The 20,111-nt window shown below is 43.1% G+C and overlaps 1 protein-coding gene across 2 annotated transcripts in view; it reads left to right on the top strand.

The window, feature by feature from the left end:
• The window catches only part of Trim33 (tripartite motif containing 33), an 82,322-nt gene extending 68,952 nt beyond the window's left edge, over window positions 1-13,370 (top strand). Inside the window, exons 16-20 of one of the 2 annotated variants that reach the window (XM_070006395.1) lie at window positions 1,396-1,519; window positions 3,390-3,464; window positions 6,855-7,007; window positions 8,538-8,588; window positions 8,668-13,370. In XM_070006395.1, coding sequence (XP_069862496.1) covers window positions 1,396-1,519; window positions 3,390-3,464; window positions 6,855-7,007; window positions 8,538-8,588; window positions 8,668-8,880 — 616 coding nt within the window. In that variant the 3' untranslated portion in view covers window positions 8,881-13,370. The remainder of the gene's footprint in view (window positions 1-1,395; window positions 1,520-3,389; window positions 3,465-6,854; window positions 7,008-8,537; window positions 8,589-8,667) is intronic. The other variant, XM_070006396.1, reaches the window with a different exon arrangement.
• The last annotated feature ends 6,741 nt before the right edge of the window (window positions 13,371-20,111 follow it).

Below are 20,111 nucleotides of genomic sequence, written 5' to 3'. Positions count from 1 at the left end.
AGAGTGGTCACAGATGAGAGTGAGAACCCTTGAGTTCAAGCACCGGTACTGATACAAAAAGAAATTGTAGAATCCTTAGGCCTTTTTTGTTTGTTTGTTTTGAGCCCAGGGCTTCACATGTTCTGGGCTTTTACTAAATTATATTCCCAGACCTTTTTATGTTTTACTTTGAGATAGAAATTTGCTAACTTGCCCCAATTGGCTTCCAACATCTGATCTTCCCACTTCAGACTCCTGAATATCTGGGATTTATAGGCATGTGCCATTTCACCCAGTTGTACTTGTGGTGCTTTTCTGTTTTTGTTTTTTTATTTGTCTTTCTTGGAGCTGGAACTCAGGGCCTGGGCACTGTCCCTAGGCTCTTTTTTTGCTCAAGGTGAGCACTTTACCACTTTTAGCCACAGTTTCACTTCAGTTTTTCTGGTAGTTCATTGGAGATAAGAGTCTCACAGTCTTTCCTGCATGGACTGACTTTGAACTGCAATCCTCTGAGTAGCTAGGATTATAGGTGTAAGCCATCAGCACCTGGCTGTACTTGTGTTTTTTTAACTCTGAATTTATTACCTTATTTGTCTATATGCTTGTTTTGCTTGCTATACTTGTAATCAGACCTGGGGCCTTCAGTATGCCAGGCAAGTACTCTACCACTAAGTCACTTCTTTTTCCCCTTTCTTTTTATTTATTTATTTTTTATTTTTGTTTGAGTGAAAACTTAGTATTTTTCTTGGTGTACATGATGGTTGTGAACCACCAGTGTCCAACTGGAATTTCTAGTTTGATACAGTTTGGTAAAAAAAAAAAAAAAAAAAAAGTATAGACTTTATCAGAATGAAACGATAAGGAGAGCCAAATGCCAGTGGGTCACACTTAACAATCCTGGCCACTCAGAGAGGTTGAAATCTGGAGCATTGTGGCTTAGGCCAGCCTAGGCAGAAAAGGTTGCTAGACTCATTCTCCCAAACAACTAGGCTGGAGGCATGGTTAAAGTTGTAGAATGCTAGCCTAGCAAGCAAGCATGAGGCTCTTAATTCAAACCCACCAGTAAATGCACCCACCCCCCCCCCCCAAAAAAAAAGAAGAGTATTAAAAAGATGAGGGGTATTTATTTGTACATGTGCTGTGCTGGTACTTATCGGTGTGTGTTTTTGTATTCTATCTTTTGAGTTGACATGAAGTAAGTCTTAATTTATGATTGGCAAGTATAACACATGACAACATAGTATAAGACACCAAGGCTCTCCATATCTTTTATTCAGGAAGTAGGTTCATGTAATGTGGCAACCAGTCTTTATCCAAAATACAAAACTAAAGAAAACAAACTTGCATTCAGGGAGTTTGTGTCTAGAGCACACTTCATTACAATCACATGAACTAATTGCCTGTCTTCTTGCACAGTGGGGACTGGATATGCACGTTTTGCAGAGATATTGGGAAGCCAGAAGTTGAATATGATTGTGATAATTTGCAGCACAGCAAGAAGGGGAAAACCGTACAGGGATTGAGCCCTGTGGACCAAAGGGTAAGTGTCAAATAGGCCGATTTGTTAACTATTTACCTAGGGTTGCTGCTTCTGTTTGTCTATGTGTTACACAGACCTTTAGAGTTTTATAGTTCCACGATCTGATGGCATATTTCTGAAATCTTTTCTAATACTCCTCAGTTTGTGATGCTTATGCAGCTTCTTCACTTAACATATTTTAACTAAAATCCTGATCTTTTTTTCTATTTTAGGGCCATATTAGGGTTTGAACTCAGGATCTCAGGCTAGTTCTACCACTGAGTCATATACCTTCAGCCCTTAAAATCTTGATTTTTAATCTTTACCCCCCCCCCAAAAGAAATCAAATAACATAAAAGAACTATTCTCCCTTCTCAGTATTCCCTATCACTAAATAGTTATCACTATTCACTTCCATGGCTCAGTTTAGAAGCCTATTAGAAATGAGGAATCCAAGCCATGACAACCCTAGACTGCCATCATAACTTTTTTTTTTTTTTTCCTCCAGTTCTGGGGTTTGAACTCAGGGCCTGGGTACTGTCCCTGAACTTCTTTTGCTCCAGGCTAGCACTCTACCACTTTGAGCCACAGCACTGCTTCCGGCTTCTTCTGTTTATGTGGTACTGAGGAATAGACCCAGAGCTTCATGCATGCTGGGCGAGCACTCTACCAGTGAACCACCTTCCCAGCCCCATCATAATTTCTTATCTAGACTGTTACCATAATTTTGTAACTGATTTCTCTGTTTATTCTTGTTCCACCTTTAATCCAATTTTTATATATTGAAGTGTTCTTTTAAAAAAAAAAAAAAATGAAGTTTGGGTGCTGCTACCCAGGAGGCTAAAAATCATGGTTTGAAGCTAACCTAGGCAACAAAATCCATGAGACTCTTATCTTCAGTTACCCACCAGAAAAGACAGAGTAGAGCTATGGTTCGAGTGGTAGGAAGTACTAGGGCTAGAGCAAAAAAGCTAAAGGACATTACCATATCCTAAGTATAAGCCCTAGTACCAGCATTCCCCCCCCCAAAAAAAAAAGCTAAGAAGCCTATCACATCTAAAGGTCATTACCATATCCTAAGTATAAGCCCTAGTACCAGCATTCCAGAAGCCTATCACATATATGCCTTAAAATCTTCTAAGTTTCTGATAAGTTAGAAATGAAATCAAATGTTCTTTCTTCACTGTACTCTGGCTGTTGCTGATTTGATTGTAGGCTCATTTCTGAGAATAAAATGTCTTCCACCTAGTTCTGTGGCCATTAAGCGTGATTCACTAGACTTGCAAAATCTTTTCTCCACTGTGTGTTGAACGTGTATGAACTTACATTAGCAGACATTTTAAGTAGATAGAAAACTACAAATGCAAAATACATCTGGAAACTTAGTAGATGTGCAAAGAAAAATTTTGTAATTGGATTGAGGAGAGATGGGTTGTATATATGTTGAACCTGAGTGGAGTCAACTTGAAATAAGGGTAAGAATACTTGATTTGCTCACTTGAGAGAATTACTGTGTGTTGCAAGAGTAATAATTTATTTCCATATTACCATAGAGTAATAATTTATTTCCTTCTTACCAAATAATTCACAAATTTTTGCACAAAGTGCTATATGTTGGTGTTATAACTATGTTTTGTTTCTATAAACAGTGCTTGTTACCTTAGTTACATTAGAGTAAAGGCACACTTCATTTATTTCAGATAGAACAGGACATAATTTCAAAATTATATGGGAGGCAGATGGGCTTCCTTTTGAATATGTTTGTTTAGATAGCTGATATGTAGATATGTAAATATGTAACATTTCACAGTGCAATTAATCTTATTGTCAAGAATATCTTACCAGAGATGAGGTGATACTAAATATGTCTTCCTTTTCTTTGTGGTACCAGAAATGTGAACGCCTTCTGCTTTACCTCTATTGCCATGAATTAAGTATTGAATTCCAGGAGCCTGTTCCTGTTTCGGTGAGTTGCAAACCCGGATCTACTTGTCTTGGTGACAAAGTCATCTCATGTGATGCTTGAGAATACGGGCTTTACCTTGCTCCAGACTTCTGAGCTTGTAGTGAAGCTCAGTCTTCCTGATTAAGCTTTTAAGGTCCTCCAAGACTCAACATTTTCTGAGGTTCTTTAAAAGTTATTTTGACAAATAATAATGGGGCATGGCTTTACGTTGTGATCTATGTATATATAGAAAGACTTGGTCAAGTTTAATAAAGATTTTCATACATCCACCCATCATCTCACCAATTGAACATACTTGTGGTGAGATTATTAAACCTGTTTAAAAATTTTGAAATGTGTAATTTATTACTGTGGACACCACAAGAGTCAGTAGATCTCAAACTTAACCTTCCAATCAAATTACAGTTTAAATCCTCTAATCAACATCTTTCCCTATCTCATCTTAGAAAAAAAAATTTCTGTTGTATAATTTATGGAACATAAGGTGACAATTTGATACTACATTATGTAATGATTCTAACACTTGTTACTTTATTATTTTGAAGAGTACATAAGACAACCTGTGTAAAGTGTTAAGTGTAGTACTTTGGAACATAGTAAGTACTTAATGAATCAGGAATTTCATTAGATCTAAATAGATGTACCGATTCATTTGATTAAAATTACAGGTTCTTGGGCTGGGTGTGATGGGTCATATTATTACTCCCGCTGGGGTGGGGAATGGGAGTTTGAGGCCATCTTGGGCCACTTAGCTATACCCTGTTTTTTAAAAAGATTACAGGGTTTGGAGGCATGGCTCAGGTGGTAGAGTACCAGGTAATTAGTGAAATTGTCAAAACCTGATCTCAATCTTAAAAAATAATAGTTTGCTCTAAGAGATTTTATTGCCCTGATAAGACAGTGAATTTTTTTTTTTACTTTTAAAATTAATCTTTTTTACTTTTAAAATGTAAGCGAAACAATTACAATGAAAAGAACATTGAACTAGGAATCAGAAAACTTAGTTCTTCCATCAAGCAACTTTTTTTTTTTTTTTTTTGCCGGTCATGGGGCTTGAACTCTGGGCTTGGGTGCTGTCCCTCAGCTCTTCAGCTTAAGGCAAGTGCTCTACCACTTGAGCCAAAGCGCCACTTCCGGTTTTCTTGTGGTTTATTGTAGATAGTCTCACGGTCTTTCCTGCCTGGGCTGGCTTTGAACCACGATCCTCAGATCCCAGCCTCCTGAGTAGCTAAGATTACAGGCGTGAGCCACCAGCGCCCTGCTATCAAGCAACTTTTATTTCCTCCTTTCTCCATTTCTCTTACCTCTCTCTGTCTCTTTCTCTTTTTCTTTCTCTTTGCCAGTTGTAGGGCTTGAACTCTGGGGCCTAGGCACTGTCCCTCAGCTCTTTAGCTGAAGACTAGCTCTCTACCACTTGAGCTACAGTGCCACTTGGGTTTTCTGGTGGTTAATTAGAGATAATTAATGGATTTTTCCTGCCTGGGCTGGCTTTGAACCATGATCCTCAGATCTCAGCCTCCTGAGGAGCCAGGATGTGACAGGCGAGAGCCATTGGCACCTGGCTTTTTTTTTTTTTTTTTTTTTTTTTTGAGGGAGTCAGTGCTGGATTCAACTCAGGTAAAACAGGTACTTAATTAAGTACTTGAACCACGACTCCTTGGATTTTTTGCAGGGTCTTTTGCCTGGCATGACTGGGCGGCTGTCTTCCTGCTTGTGCTTCTCCCCGTCTCTAGGATAACAGCTGCACACCACAAGCTCTGTGTGTAATAGCGTCTCAGGAACGTCTGTGCCTGGGTTTACCTCAATCCATGACCTTTCCCACCTAGCTTAGGATTTCAGGCTTTAGCCACTTTGCCCAGCTCTTTTCTTCTTCTTTTATTTTTTGGCCAGTTCTAGAGTTGAACTCAGGGCCTAGGCACTGTCCTTGAGCCTCTCTCTGCTCAAGGCTAGCACTCTACCACTTGAGCCACAGTGCCACTTCCGGCTTTTTCTGTTTATGTGGTACTGAGGAATTGAACCCAGGGCTTCATGCATGCTAGGCAAACACTCATTTTTGAGATAGGGTCTGAATAGACTAGGATGGCTGGCCTGAAACTTTAGGTTGGCTGGCCTCAAACTTGTGATCTTACAGGAGACATTACATACTCTTCTGCATTTCCTTTCTGTTTAGTGTTGGTTGGTTGGTTTCTGTATAACTGCAGTCCTCCTCCATTAAAGGCTGGGGTGTCAAGTGTGTATCACTGTGTGAGATCACAACAGTGTCCTGTACAAACACTAACACATGTGTTTGCTAGCTCTGCTATGATAAAACCCTCTGATTTAGTCAAGATTGAGAAAAGACACTAGGAAAAAAAAAAACTACTTTTTGTTTATTCTGTGATGACTCTTGTTGTAAAGAATCAAGGATCTAAAGTACCCCAGAAGTTTTCAGTGCCTAAAAAGTAACATAAGAATATGATACATACATCTTATTTGCTGGCTGTTAATTCAATAATATATTATTGCATATGCTGCAGGCAAGAAAATATTAAATGATAGTTGACGTTTTGCTGAGTAAGCTGAGAAATGAATTTAAAGTACAGATTTAAAGCCTATGTTTCTTTTCATGAAGTATTTAGGTAGTTCTTCTGGGATTAAGAGAGTGGCCCAAAGCTCAGAAGACTGATATAGTAAAATCCAGAGTTCAAGGCTACCCTAGGCTACAGACTCCACTTCAAAATAGGCCACAATAAACAAGCCTTAAATAGCTTCTCCATATTCAGTTATATTTGGCCAAACTTTTTGGCCAAAAGTAGATAGGGTCAGAACAGTAAATGATTAATAGTAAACTTGTCTCCTCCATTGTTACAAGCTGAGACTTCTTTTTGACATAAAATCATATTTTCCTGAGGTATCTTCTAAAAGATATGATGCTCTGATCATAACAGCAATTCATCCTCTTCCTCTTCCTCTTCCTCCTCCACCAATTGAGCCACAGCACCACTTCCGGTTTTCTAGTGGTTTATTGGAGATAAGAGTCTCACAGACTTTCCTGTCCAGGCTGGCTTTGAACTATGATCCTCAGATCTCGGCCTCCTGAGTAGCTAGGATTACAGGTGTGAGCCACTCATGCCTGGCCATATTCTCTTAAAAAGGGACAAAATAATAAGTGAAACTTGGCTGTTCCAGATGTGACTGTTTTGGCAGGCTCCCCTGGCTTTTCCATATATATATATATTTATTAAAGGTTGAGAATATGGAGTCGTCCAAGAGGTGTATGACATGTGGCTGGCACCTAGGCTCTCAGGACAGGACGGAAGCAGAGGGCGTAAAAGACCTCATGTGATTCATATGCTATGCATTTTCAGACATGTTTGGGCAGTTCTTATCTGCTTTTTTTTATTGTTTTAGATACCAAACTACTACAAGATAATAAAGAAACCAATGGATTTGTCCACCGTGAAAAAGAAACTTCAAAAAAAACATTCCCAACATTACCAAATCCCAGATGACTTTGTGGCTGATGTTCGTCTGATCTTCAAGAACTGTGAAAGGTTTAATGAAGTATGTTAGCTTCCAACCTAATACTGGCTTATGTGTTTTTTATTTTGGGTTTTTATTTTATTTTGGGTTATTTTTTAAATTTTATTTTTAGTGAAAGAATTTTCTTTGATTAAATTTTTTTTTGCTTCATTTCTTTCAAAAGCAAAATTTGACTTTATTTGCAGCTCCAAAGAAGGGATTTTTAAAATGTATAATTTGGAGTATGTACCTAGATACAATATATTGAGAATGTATTGAATGCCCTTCCTGAGCTGTGAGTTGGGTTAATTATGGAAAGTAATCTGCAGTTAAGTAAATTGATTGGATATGATATTTTGGGTACTTTGAAGAGGAATTTATTTGTACCCATATTTTTGGCATTTTATTGATATGTAGAGCCTTAAAATCATAAATGTATCTCTGATGGCTCATCTTGAAAAATAACTCAGAGTATATAATGATGAGTTTTATGGTTTCAGCAGTGTGACTTTCATTCATTTTAGTTGTTTATTTTTTGAGGATAAAAATGTGATGATATACATACTTTAAGAAGAAACATGATTTGTGCCTCTGTCAAGAAATTTACTTTTGTTACTTTTGTAATAAAGTCTGTTACTATTAGGGACAGTTGTCATTGTAGGAGAGAAAAATGGAATTAGATGAGAATCTAATCAAGTCTTCATAAAGATGAATATTAAAACTTTTTATATTGCTGTTTTAGTTAAATCACATTGAATATGTAAAGTCTACCAGTAGCTATCTAGCTCTTTAGGTGACATTTTATTATTTTAAAAAATCCTGCTGGGTACCAGCGGCTTACGCCTATAATCCTAACTGTTCAGTAGGCTGAGATCTGAGGATTGCAGTTCAAAGCCAGCCTGAGCAGGAAAGTCTATGAGATTCCTATCCTCCGTTACTACTCAAAAGAAGCTGGAAGTGGGGCTGTGGCTCAAATGGTAGAGCGTTAGCCTTGAGCACAAAGAGGCTCTGGGACAGCGCCCAGGCCCTGAATTCAAGTCCCAGGACTTGAATTACCCCCTCCTCCCCAAAAAAAGAAAAATCCTTATAAGGTGAAAATATGCCACAGGAGTAAATTAGTAAAATCTTACTGATTTCCATTTACAAAATAATAATCCCAAGTCCTTCATGAACTCAAGTTGACAAGAATGTGCATATGACATTTATGAGAAATTAATTTGTGGTTACTGTATTGCCATCTGTATAAAGATAAACTCTGGTTGTTTTGTCGAAAGCTCTACAGTTTTTAGAAGCAGTATTTCTTTTCACTTGTTTCACAAATATTTTCTTCTTGGGTAGATTATTCTTGCTAAACTTGACCTTGATGATTTGGAATGAGATTTCTGGAAGCTTCACAGCAGCATTAGCAACAGGGTGTTGTACACAAAGTTGGTCATGTTGTATGAAGTTGAGCAAGCATTTATATAGCAGTCTGTTCCCTCGTATGGCTGACTCGTCGCCAATCCTATGCCGTTTCTTAACTTAGAAAGGATTATAATTTCCCTTTTTTTTTGACTCTGGTGTCCTTTTTAGATGATGAAAGTTGTTCAAGTTTATGCAGACACACAAGAGATTAATTTGAAGGTAAGCTTTTCAGACCATGCAAGCTTGGTGAAGGCGTGTGCACTGCCCACGGGTGACGGCTCCTCTCTTTTGCTTGCAGGCTGACTCAGAAGTAGCACAGGCAGGGAAGGCAGTGGCATTGTACTTTGAAGATAAACTCACAGAGATCTACTCAGACAGGACCTTCGCGCCTTTGCCAGAGTTTGAGCAGGAGGAGGATGACGGTGAGGTGACTGAGGACTCTGACGAAGACTTTATTCAGCCTCGCAGAAAACGCCTGAAGTCAGATGAGAGGCCAGTGCACATAAAGTAAAGTGACATGGACTTATATCAGTTGTTTTTAAAAGAAAGAAAAGAAAAAATGCTTTTATTTAAGTGTTGCTGTGGTATATCCTGCCTACGGTGGGCACCTCCTAGAGGAAGCCGACAGCGTCTACCAGTATTAGAATGAACTGATGGACAGAGACGTGCTTGTCAGCAAGGGGTGGGGGAAACACTTTGCGACTTGTGAGTGAAAGAGCAAAAGTGAAATGATTTGAGGATGTTCTCTGAGTGTTGTTCACATAGTATTAACAGTGTAGGACACTGGGTGTGTATACATAAGTACACAAAGCTCATGTTGCTCAATACCTTGTCTTTGGACTGGAGTACGCAGTTATTAAAACAACTTCTAAGCTTTTCCCCTTGGTTTTTATTATTTTTCTCCTAAAAAAAAAAAGAGGCTCAGATTCCACTTTAATGTCCATGCAGATGTGCATTGAATCATGAAAGTATATCCTTCCTACCCCATTGTCTTAGTTTTTAAATTGGCATGAACTCAACAATAGTTTTGTGTTGTCCTCACCCATGACCACTGATGGCACCATCACCTCCATCGTCTGTGGAAATAATGTGATGACTTCCCAGAGAACCGTTCCACACACGGCACCTCCCACTCAGATCAGCCGGCCGCAGCGATTCCCACACAAGGCAGAATGTTTGTTCAAAGTTAACTAGTTTTCTGTACATTTAAATTTGATTGAGAAGGTAACAACTGGCTCTTATCCAGTCTTCCTTCATATATCAGTTTTCCAATAGAGCATTATTGGTAAACAGTAATCTGTCAACTACCAAATGTGTAAAATTTTCTGTAATTCACTTTGTCTTATTTGTAAATAGTGAACTAAAACTGGCAGATCAGCAACATTTGCTGAGCCTGTTTTTTTAAGCTAATGTGTATTCTTACTAATGTCCCTATCAAAAATGGGTTTGTAATATATGCTGTCTATTTCTAATGTTCACATTCATATTTTGAAGTTCTATCTTATTTTAATAGAGAACAGACTTCTCAGAAAATCTTCAGAAGCAGCTTATTACTGAAATACCACAATATTGAAATAAAACCCGGTGGGGTTTAGATCCCTCATCTGTCCACCAAGTGGGACATTTGCCTGGACTTGGGGCTTGAAAAGACCTAGAAGAATCCTGTTTGTAAGTGCAGGAAATAAGCCACTCTCCCCCGGACTGGCGTCCACAGTGCACCCAGCCTGCCTGGCAATGGAAGCAGACAACCAGCTTGGCTTTGGTTCATTTCTCTTCACTCGTGTTGCTCAGACTCAAAACGTGTATTCTAGACTTTGTGCAGGCTTCTCTTTTGTTGGATTAAAATTTTTTAGTCCTGCTTTTATGTGGATACATTAGAATGAAAAGTGACCAAAATAGAAGAATTTCCCATTAGATGTTTTTCAGATGTCAGCAGATTTGTGGCAAATCATTTGCCTTTTTAGTAACTCCACTGAAGCAGTTCAGACCACAGACCACTCAGAAATTGACCTGATTGTCTAAGAAGTAAATTTTTTTAGTTCACATTGGATCAAATAAAGTATTCTAAAGAAATTATCATACAGATTGTTTGGGTGGTTTTTCTTTTCTTAACAAGGAATAGGGTAAATAGGAATGTGATTCAGGCCTTCTGATGGTGTATTTAAACAAAATTGATTTTATTACTGCCTGTTTACTTTTGTTCCCTGGCTTCCTTTTAGCTTTTCTTTCTTCTTTGTTATAAATTAAGACTTACCAAAAACAAAGCAAGCTGTGTGCAAGCTGTTTTATTATTTTACTACACTTTCAAATTCCTAATAGAGTTTTCTGTGAGAGAAAAAAGATCATTTAAAAATGCTTAAAACTATATAACCCTGCATCTCTCTTACATCTGTTTCTCTGGTGATATTCATGATTCTAGTTTATAAATAGACATAGATCTAGGGGGCAGGTTTAGAAAGTGAGCAGTTGCAGTATAGCTTCATTCTGTTAAGCCTTTGACCTCTACTATTTAGTATTTAGCTCCTTATATGAATTCTCTCTAAAATTCTCAGGTCATAAGTAGGTTCACCCAAGTTGGGGAGAAACAAAACTTAAGCAGATATCTCAATATTTAGAGCTCTAAAAAGATAATGTGTTCCTTTAAAGATATTTTTGTGTTGGATGAGAGTTTTGTTTCCTTGAAGATCTGTTAAACCAGTCAGTTCAAAACTATGCTCTTTTCAGGGTCCAGTAGGTGTTATTTCTATTGACAAAAGATAAATCTTGCTGCTGAGGACTTACTATTAAATTAATAATGCCAACAAGCCAACATAAATGATGTTTGCTTTAAATTTTCTTGAACCTCCTTGTATACTGATCCTTGTGTTTTTAAGCTGGTTTGTTCAGCTTTGACATAACTATTTAAAAGTATAAACATTAATTGATATTCAATTATAATGTGTTTCCTATTAATTTATGTTTTACAAGACAGACATTTGAGTATCAGTTCCTGAAGTCAGTTCTTTTGATACTCTGACATGTGTAGTCTTTGTTAAGAACCATTATTTTAAATTTGGAGAAAAGGCTACAAAACGTTTCCTTCAAGCCTTTCAGAGTTTTTGATGTACTTTTCCTATCAGAAAACTAGACTTAACTGTTCCTCAGGCTGTTCTGTGGACCTAAGAGATGGGATTTTTAGTGCTTTAGTAGTGAGGCACTACTTCCTGGAAGTGAGAGCTGCAAACGTGAGGGTAGCTGGGGGTCTGTACTGTGTATCACTTGGAGACCAGAAGAAGGGTAAGCTTCAGGCTAGCGAGAGTCACTGTTCTTTGTGGAACCAGTAAGTTGGTTCTTAATGAATAGTGTTTCTTACATAAGGACATTTTAAAAGTTAACTTTGACTTTTTCTTCATAAGCGGTTTTGAGATTTATAGTTAATCCAAAGAAATGCTTTAAAGTGTGCATATTGTAGGTTTACCTCAGCTGGTCTCCTGACATGCAGTTATTAGTGATTAGTGTTATTAGTCTTCCAAGTCTGCCCTTGGTTTGTCCAGAATGGGAGTTGATGCTAAGGTGTCTTCCCCCTACCCAGCACCCCTTTTCATACCTGTTCCCAGAACCCACCCCTGCTCACACTCAGCAGCCTGAGGACAGCTAGTTCTTCCTGGCAAAGCCAGCCATGCCTACTCCTATTTGCATATTCAGCACTGGATCAGTGAGTAGCTTTATGAAAATCCCACCCCAACTCCCTTAACTAAAGTAGTTCTATCATGAGTTCTGAATGTCCACCTCTGTATGAATTACTGCTGAAGGTGATGGAGGTTTTGAGGGTGTTGCAGTTGGATTGGGCACACTTTCTCCAGTCGGTTCCTCCTCGATGAAGCAATAGCACTGCTTATGTCTGTCACCTAACAGCATGTCAGAAATCTTCTCCCAGATGGTGGTTTTGTAGGAAAGTTTGTATGCAGTATCACCAGTCTTTTTAAAAATAAAGAAATTTAAATGTATGTTGGAGGTAATGACAATATATTGTGGCATTTTATTTTAAACATTGGGGAAAATTGCATATTTTTTTAAAGTAGCTGTGTGAGTAAAATAAAATTTGAAGGTACTTTTTTAGGGAAAAAATTTATATGCCACAGTTTACACGGACATTTCTGGTTTTAGCTCCTCTTGGTCAGGTGCATTCCTGCTGTCCTAGCTTCTTAATAACGTGGTCCTTTATATAGTTTGATTGCATTTTAGAAACAAAATTACCTTAAAAAATAACTTAAGTGGGAGTATTTGTCCTATCAAACTACAGACATATCAAGTTAAGGTTAACCCTTTTTCTAGCAAGTGGTACTTAAAAATGGAAAGTATTTTAAATTTACCTAATTTCTATGTAAGAAGACACCAAAATGACTTTGTAAGTGTACTGCAGTATTCCCATTCAATTGTGGCCTAAATTTCATTCTTCCAAATGAAATGAATGTCTGCTCCTGGTCTGAAAAATGTTGACATTTTATTAGCTTTTAATGCAGGGAAAGGTGCATACTCCTCTAGAAAGGATTTGTGCAGTTGGAAAGCCTGTTCATCTTTCTATATAGAAGCACTGCATACAAAGGGTTAAGTTCAGCATCCTTACCAGTACCTCTGTTCCAGTGACTCCTGCCTTCCTCCTCACCACCATCACTGCTCCTGCTACTGTTTTTTGCACATGGTTAATGGCCCTCCAATATGATTATGGAAGAACAAGTGCTGTTTCTGTGGTATTGTATTCTCTAAATGATCATATTTAATTTTTTAAACAAGGTTGCAGTTTCTAATTGTTCCATTCCTGTGTTTTTTGCTGGTGTGTAATAAAACCAAGTTTTTTCCTTTTTCATGGTTATTTAATACATTAGCTGCCTGTAAATAATTCTCGTTACAATGCTCTGGAATGTGTTGTAGAAGTTGTATTAGATTAGTTTGAAGCCTTGTTTGAGAACCACATTGTTTTGGTTATTTCTATTAAATTAGAAAATTGAAAAAGTTTTCAAATGAATTTCCTTTTTGTTCTTCTATGAGTCTTAGTAACTAATTTATTATTTTTTTATTTTTTGCCAGTCCTGGGGCTTGAGCTCAGGGTCTGGGTGCTGTCCCTGAGCCCCTCAAGGATAGCACTCTACTGCTTGAGCCACAGTTCTACTTCCGGCTTTTTGTGAGTAGCTTATTGAAGATGTGGGTCTCATGGACTGCGATCCTCAGATCTCAGCCTCCCGAGAAGCTATGATTACAGGTGTGAGCCACCAGCGCTCAGCTACTGAGTGGTAGGTACCTGAGATCAGACAGAATTACGCCTCTGCTTTAGAGTACTTAGGATTACCAGTTTTGTGATGGAGACTCACAGAGGTGCAGTTGGAACACAGAAAGGATCCAGCTCAGACCTGTGTCAGAGGTGATCCCCTTTGCTCTCAGGAGCCCGGAGGGGAGGCCGCACACAGAAGCCTGTAAAAGTTTCAGCCACACCACAGCGGTGTGGTTGGAGCTAAAGTGTAGAAGTAAACTGAAGAGCTGAGCCAGGGTCAAGGTAGCAAGAAATCACTGAAGAATTTTAAGTGGGGTGCAAAGTGAAGGATCATTCAACAGATTCGCCTTTGGGAAACATCTTTTCAGCTTTAGGAATCTGCTGTGACAGCCAGGTGCCAGTGGCTCATCCATATACTCGGGAGGCTGGGTCTGAGGATAGCAGTTCAAGGCCAGTGACTGCAAAAAAGCCCATGGTACACCTTCAAATGACCAGTAAAGCTGGAAATGAGTCTGTGGCTCAAGTGGATGTGTGCTAGCCTTGAGCAAAAGAGCTGGCCACAAGTGTGAGGCCCTTGAGTTTGCGCCCTACTATTGGCACCAGGAAAAAAAGGGGAAACAGGCAACTCCACACTAAAGACATCAGTACCCTACTACCTGATGTCTTCTAGTAACCTTGGTCCTTTTCTCCACCAACTAAAGAATTTTCAGGGGGGAGAAGGCGGGGCACAGGTAGTTTATTTGAAAGTGAGAGTAAGGCACCAGGAAACTAAGGAAAGCCTCTTAGCTACTGGCCGGTTGGCACAAACACCCAACTAGGCCTTGGAGCTGGGAAAGCAGCCATATGCCTGTGGTGCCACAGTCCACCTGCGTGAACCTGAGAGGAGGGCAGAGGAGAGCACAGACCTGACCTGGGGCAGGGGGAAAGATCTGGAAATCAGTACCCTGGGCAATGCGTGGGCTATGGGAAGGGATCACCTAATCATCATGGGGAGGGGGAGGCAGACCCTCCCTCCTCTCCCCTTAGCTGCTTCTCCCCTCTTCCTCTCAGGTGGAGCTTTCTTTGCAGCCAGGGCCTTCAGTCCTCAGAAGGCTTCCAGGAACACGTGTTTATGTTCGTGTGTGCCTGTGCACGCATGGTGTGTGTGCATGTGCGGGTGTGCTGTGCATGTGCACACAAGTACATGTATGTGCACGTGTGGGCTGGAACCTGGGGCCTGGGCACCGGCCCTTAGCTTTTGCACTCAGGACTGGTGCTCTACCACTTTGGCTTTTTTGCTGAACAACAGGACAGGAGTCTCCCGCAGGCTTTTCTACCCCAACAGGCTGCAATCTCAATCTCGTTACACACAGGCCGCTAGGGGCGCTGTGGAGCTGGAGGTCTGTAGGTGCCCATGGGGCCGCTAGGGGCGCTGGGAGCTGGAGGGCTTCACATGCCCAGGGGGCCGCCAGGGGCACTGCGGAGCTGCGGGGCTGCAGGTGCCGGAAGAATTGACTCTGGGAAGGATGGGAATCTGCTTCGTTCCCATGGCTCCCTGTGGCTCCCAATCTTTCTTATGCATGAAGAAACCCTGTATGAAGGCCTTGCCTCCTGGCCCTTGGCGTCTTCTCATGTATCTAAAGATGGAGTAGTAAGGATCGATTCCTGCCTCCTAACCTGGGTCCAGCACAAGGCCAGGGCACCCTGCATTGGTGCACAGGCTGCCATGGGGGCCTTGGCCCAGCCGGAAGCCCTCACCCAGGCAGTGTATCCTACCTCCCTGGGCCTCCATTTTTATCCTCTGCTTCCTTGTTAAAGCCCACCCCAAAATCCAGACCCTTGCACAACCCCCAAACCCACAGACAATGAACCGTCGAGCCAGTCCATTCCTCTCCTTTCTCCATCTTCCCAATAGGGAAGGTTCCTTGTGGCCCTGAGTCTACCAGGGCCTGGAGAACCCTGAACTAGGCAGAAAGGGCGGAGGGTACCCCACTCTGCTAGGTCAATGGAAGCCTGGATGTGACCCGGAGCTGTCTGTCTTCTGCCATTTTATTCCATTCATGCAAAAAGGGTGGAGTGGACTTAGTGGCCCACACTTGGGCCACCCACAGGGTCCACACCCTCTGACCCCAGATGTTCACCAGTGTGGGTGTCAGCACCAGAAGCTCTCAAGAAGACGAGGGAGGGAGGGAGGAGAAGGGGGAGGACAGAAGGAAAATCCACTTTGCTCCTATGTGCTGGTAATAAGATTTGAACTCAGGGCCTGGGTGCTATCCTTGAGTTCAAGGATATCCTTTTTGCCCAAGGTCAGCACTCTACCACTGGATCTATAGCTCCACTTTCAGTGTTTTGTTGGTTCACTGGAGATACAATTCCCACAGATGCTCCTGCCCTGGCTGGCTTTGAATCACAATCCTCAGGTCTCAGCCTCTTAGTAGCTCATGTTAGGAAAATGAAGAATGGAAAAGGAATAGGCTGTGGACAAGTGAGGACTGTTTGTTGCCAGTGAGGGGCTTGGGCCTTCTTTGGGGGTTGAGCAAAGAACTGGAGTTTGGGGTGGGCTTATCTAGGTCTTAACAAGGAAGCAGAAAATAAAAAATGGGCTATGATCTCTTGGAGGCCAGGCAGATTGCAATGCCCCCCTGCAGGGAGGGGCTGTGGGCTCCTGGGGGCCAACGTTGTAACAACCTTCCTGCGGACGCACCTGGTGAACATGCACCTGGTGCTGGCTTGGCCTGGGGAATAAGGCAGAGTCCATCTCCTCTGGGATAACAGGCCTGAGCTGCCCGTTTGGGACAGGGCTGCTTTCATGAGGGGATTTCAGTGTGATATTTCAACGCATGCACGTGAGCCTTGCAATGTCTATTTTTTTTACTTTTGTGCCAGTGCTTTGCTGGAGCTTAGGGCTGTGCACTTACTTGATCAGCTTGCTTTCTGGGCTGGTATCCTACCACTTGAGCCAGGTCTCCAGCCCAGCTTTTGACTGGTTAATAGAAGATAGCGTCTGCTTGGTCTGGCTTCAAAGTCCTGTCCTCAAGATCTCAGCCTCCTGAGTAGCAAGCATTAGGCCTGAGCCATTGGCTGGACTCACCAGCTTTTGAAGAAAACATTTCATGAAAAAAATGTTGCTAGCTGCCTGCCAGCCACCATGGAGGTGTAGTGCTGGGATTTCCCACAGGAAATCAGTGCTGTGTGGGCACTGGGTTTGTTTTTAATGACCTTAGATATCTGTCTGGATCTTATTAGAGATTTTCAAGGAGACGGGAAACATTGTAAAAGAAACTGCAGCTCCTCCAGCAATCAAACCGCAGCAACAGAGAGAAAAACAATCAGGCTATCTCCAAGGCTTTTGATGAACAGGAATACTTAGGGAAACCCCTGTCCCTCTCCAGTGTTGTAGAAATCTACGGGAGTGGAGGAGTCCTGAAAATTCAGAGGGAAGAAACAGCATGGCCACCTTGTGCCTGGATTCCTCAGAGCCAGGAGCTTGGAGCCTGCCCCGGGCTGCCAGCCCACGGTGCTGCCCACCATGTTCCAGCTGGAGACTCTCATCCAAGTTTGCCTTCAGTTCTGCTTTACTAGCTGTGAGATGGGGGTTTTTTCTGTGCGTAATTCAAAGTCCCAAGTTTAATGACATCAAGAGCGTGAACAGTTCCAGATGAGGGTGGCTGCCTTCCTTGACCCAGAGGGAAACTTCCAGAGCAAAGGCTGGGAGGAGGGTGGCTGCAGAACCACCCAGCTACTCTGGAGGCCAAGATCTGAGAAGCAGGTTCAAAGCCAGCCTGGGCAGGAACGTCTATGAGGCTCTTATCTACAAAGAGCCACCAAAAAAAGCCAGAAGTGAAGCTGTGGATCAAGTGGTAGAGTACCAGCCTTGCAGGAAAAAGCCAAGGAAGAGCAGAAGGCCCAGCGTTCAAGCCCCAGAACGGGCACCAAAACCCAAACCCAAACCTGTGTCCCGCCAGGTCTGCCCCTCTGTGTTGTGCGTGGGGTAAGGGAGCATCGTTTCGGGATGCATGGGGTGTTCTGACCCAGTGCAGCCTTTAATGTTATTTCAGGTTTCCCCTGACAAGCCTGCCTGTCTCGCGCACCCCTTGTGAACGCCCCGTGGCCTGTGATCCCCCGTGGCATGGTGGGGGGGGAGAGAGGGAGGCTCACTGGCGGGGACCCTGTCACCAGCACACTAACCCCACTTTGAAAGCAGAGGCCAGAGGCTCTGCAGCTACACTCCAAACAGCCCTTGCTGGTTTCCGTAGCATGGCTGTTGAGCGTCCTCAGTCCTGCAGAAGGAGGCCCGCGTGCTGTTCCCCAGCAAAAGCTACTCATTGGAAAGACAAGTTTATAGATGTGTAATGTAAGTGATGTGGGACAACTGCTGGCCATGTCCCAAGCTCCAGATCTATCCCAGATCACCTGGGAGGCTCAGCCACCACACCTGCTTCTCCAGGTGACCTTGAGTGTGACTTCGGCAGCCACAAGGGTGAGAAGTTGTTTACTTCACTGTTTTACTTATCTTAAAAGGAAAGTCTAGGGGCCCAGCCTGGTGGTTCACTCCTGTAATCCCAGCTACTCAGAAGGAAAGGTATGGAGACTGAAGTCTGAGGCTAGTTCTAGGCAAAACCTCTTCACTCTATCTGAAAAACTGACTAAAGCAAAACATGGCTTGAGGGCATGGCTCCCATGGTAGAGCACCTGCCTAGCGAGCCTGGGGCCCTGAGGTCAGACTCCAGCCCTGCCCAGATCAAGCAACCAATAAAAGGCATGGAAATGAAAACACACAACGATTCTGGGCTCCATCCGGGCCTTGCACACACGAGTGGCTGGCAGGTGCTCCGCCGAGGAACTGCAGCTGCAGGGGAGGAGGGAGCAGGCAATGTTCAGGGCCAGGCAGTCGGGCTTCTCCACACACTCTATGACCCACCGACAGGCCGAGCCCATAGTTTGTTTCTTTGAAGTCCCAAGCCACAGATGGGGTTTATAGAATCAGAGAATCAGCCGATCGGGTCTACAGGCGTGCACCTGCAAGCTCAGCACTCGGAGGCCAAGGCTGGAGGATCTCCGGCCTGGGCCTGGTCCCCACCCTCTGCCCAGAGGAAGAAGCCATGCACTGCGTCAGGGCCGGGCTGTGGCGTTGGTGTGTGCAGGCACTGTGAGTGGAGGTGACAGACGCCCTCAACGGTGAAGCCGCCCATGGACCGCGCCCGTGTGATGCAGTGATCTAAAACGGGGGCCACGCGATGTCCCATTGCAACATGGACCCAGCCGGGTAGGCCCCTCGGGGCTGCAGGAGCCCCTGTCCAGGGAGGTCCCCCAGAAAAGAGCACTGAAGCATCACCCCGGCCGGGCCCAGGTTCATGCCAGTCATCCAGACTCCTCACAGGACGGAGCTGAGGATCACAGTTCAAAGCCAGCCCCGACAGGGGCAAAAGTCCCTGAGTTCAAAGCCTGGTGCGTGCTTCCCAAACCCTAGCAGACAAACCCACCCCAGGCCCAGGCCAATGGCGGCACAGTGTGCGGACAGACTGAGGGCTGTGGCATGGTGTGCGGAAATCTTCAGGTTCCACAGACGACTAGGGAGAAGGAACCATGGCCTCTGGTAGTGAAGAGAAAGTGAATCCTTCAGTGCTGAGCGCATGCCACAGTTTCAGATAAAGCTGGTGACCTTGAACACGCCGCCTTCTCACTGGTGACCTTGAATGAGACGAGCTCTCACCAGAGAGAAGCCCCCAGCGGAAGGCCGGGGACGCAAGCCCAGATCACCACGAGGGCTCAGTCAGCCGCACAAAGCCTACCTTCTCCAAAGGGACTTTATGTTTGTGGATCAGATGAGGCACTGGGTGCGAAGCTTCTGGAATGTACTCTGCCACAGCCTGTAAATGACATGTCGGCCAGCCTCTCCATCCATGCTTGAATACTATTTGTGGCGTACATGGAGGTGTGGCTCAAGTGGTAGAGCACCCACCTTGCCAAAAAACCAAGCAAGGACGTGAGGCCTTGAGTTCAAGCCCCGGTGCTGGCATGGAAATTAAAGGACTCTCCCAGACAACTGTTCGGAGTGCGTGTTGGGGGTCGAAGGCAGAGTTTGATGAATTTGTCATGCTGTACCCAAAAAAGGTATTTTTAAACCGCCAGTGCTTTCTGTGAGAGAAAAAAAAAAAGCTGATGTGCCAGAGGGAACATATTTCAGAGAGAATAAATTAAATTAGGGAGTCCAGAGAACTCAGAAACCCTCAGAGGCAGAGGAGCAGAGCTGGGGCTGGTGACCCCTGGGGTGGAGGGGGTCAGGGGGGAGCGGGGGGGGGCGGCACAGGGGAGGCGCAGTGCTGCACCGCGGTTCTTGCTTTCTAGGCAGCGCCCCGAATGCATTTCATAAGGAAGATTTGTTGTAATGCGCCCAGTTTGGGACATTTCGCTCGTTTTTCATGTTTCCTGTTTGAGGATCACATCCTGCGGAAAGCTTTTCTTAAGTACACCACATTTCTGCGGACGTTAGGGTGATGGGCTCACTGTTTCTG

Source organism: Dipodomys merriami, unplaced genomic scaffold (assembly GCF_024711535.1).
Source record: "Dipodomys merriami isolate MVZ:Mamm:240054 unplaced genomic scaffold, mDipMer1.0.p SCAF_7, whole genome shotgun sequence".
NCBI lineage: Eukaryota > Metazoa > Chordata > Mammalia > Rodentia > Heteromyidae > Dipodomys > Dipodomys merriami.
Note: the sequence above shows the minus strand (reverse complement) of the source record. Positions and strands in the feature narration are given on the sequence as shown.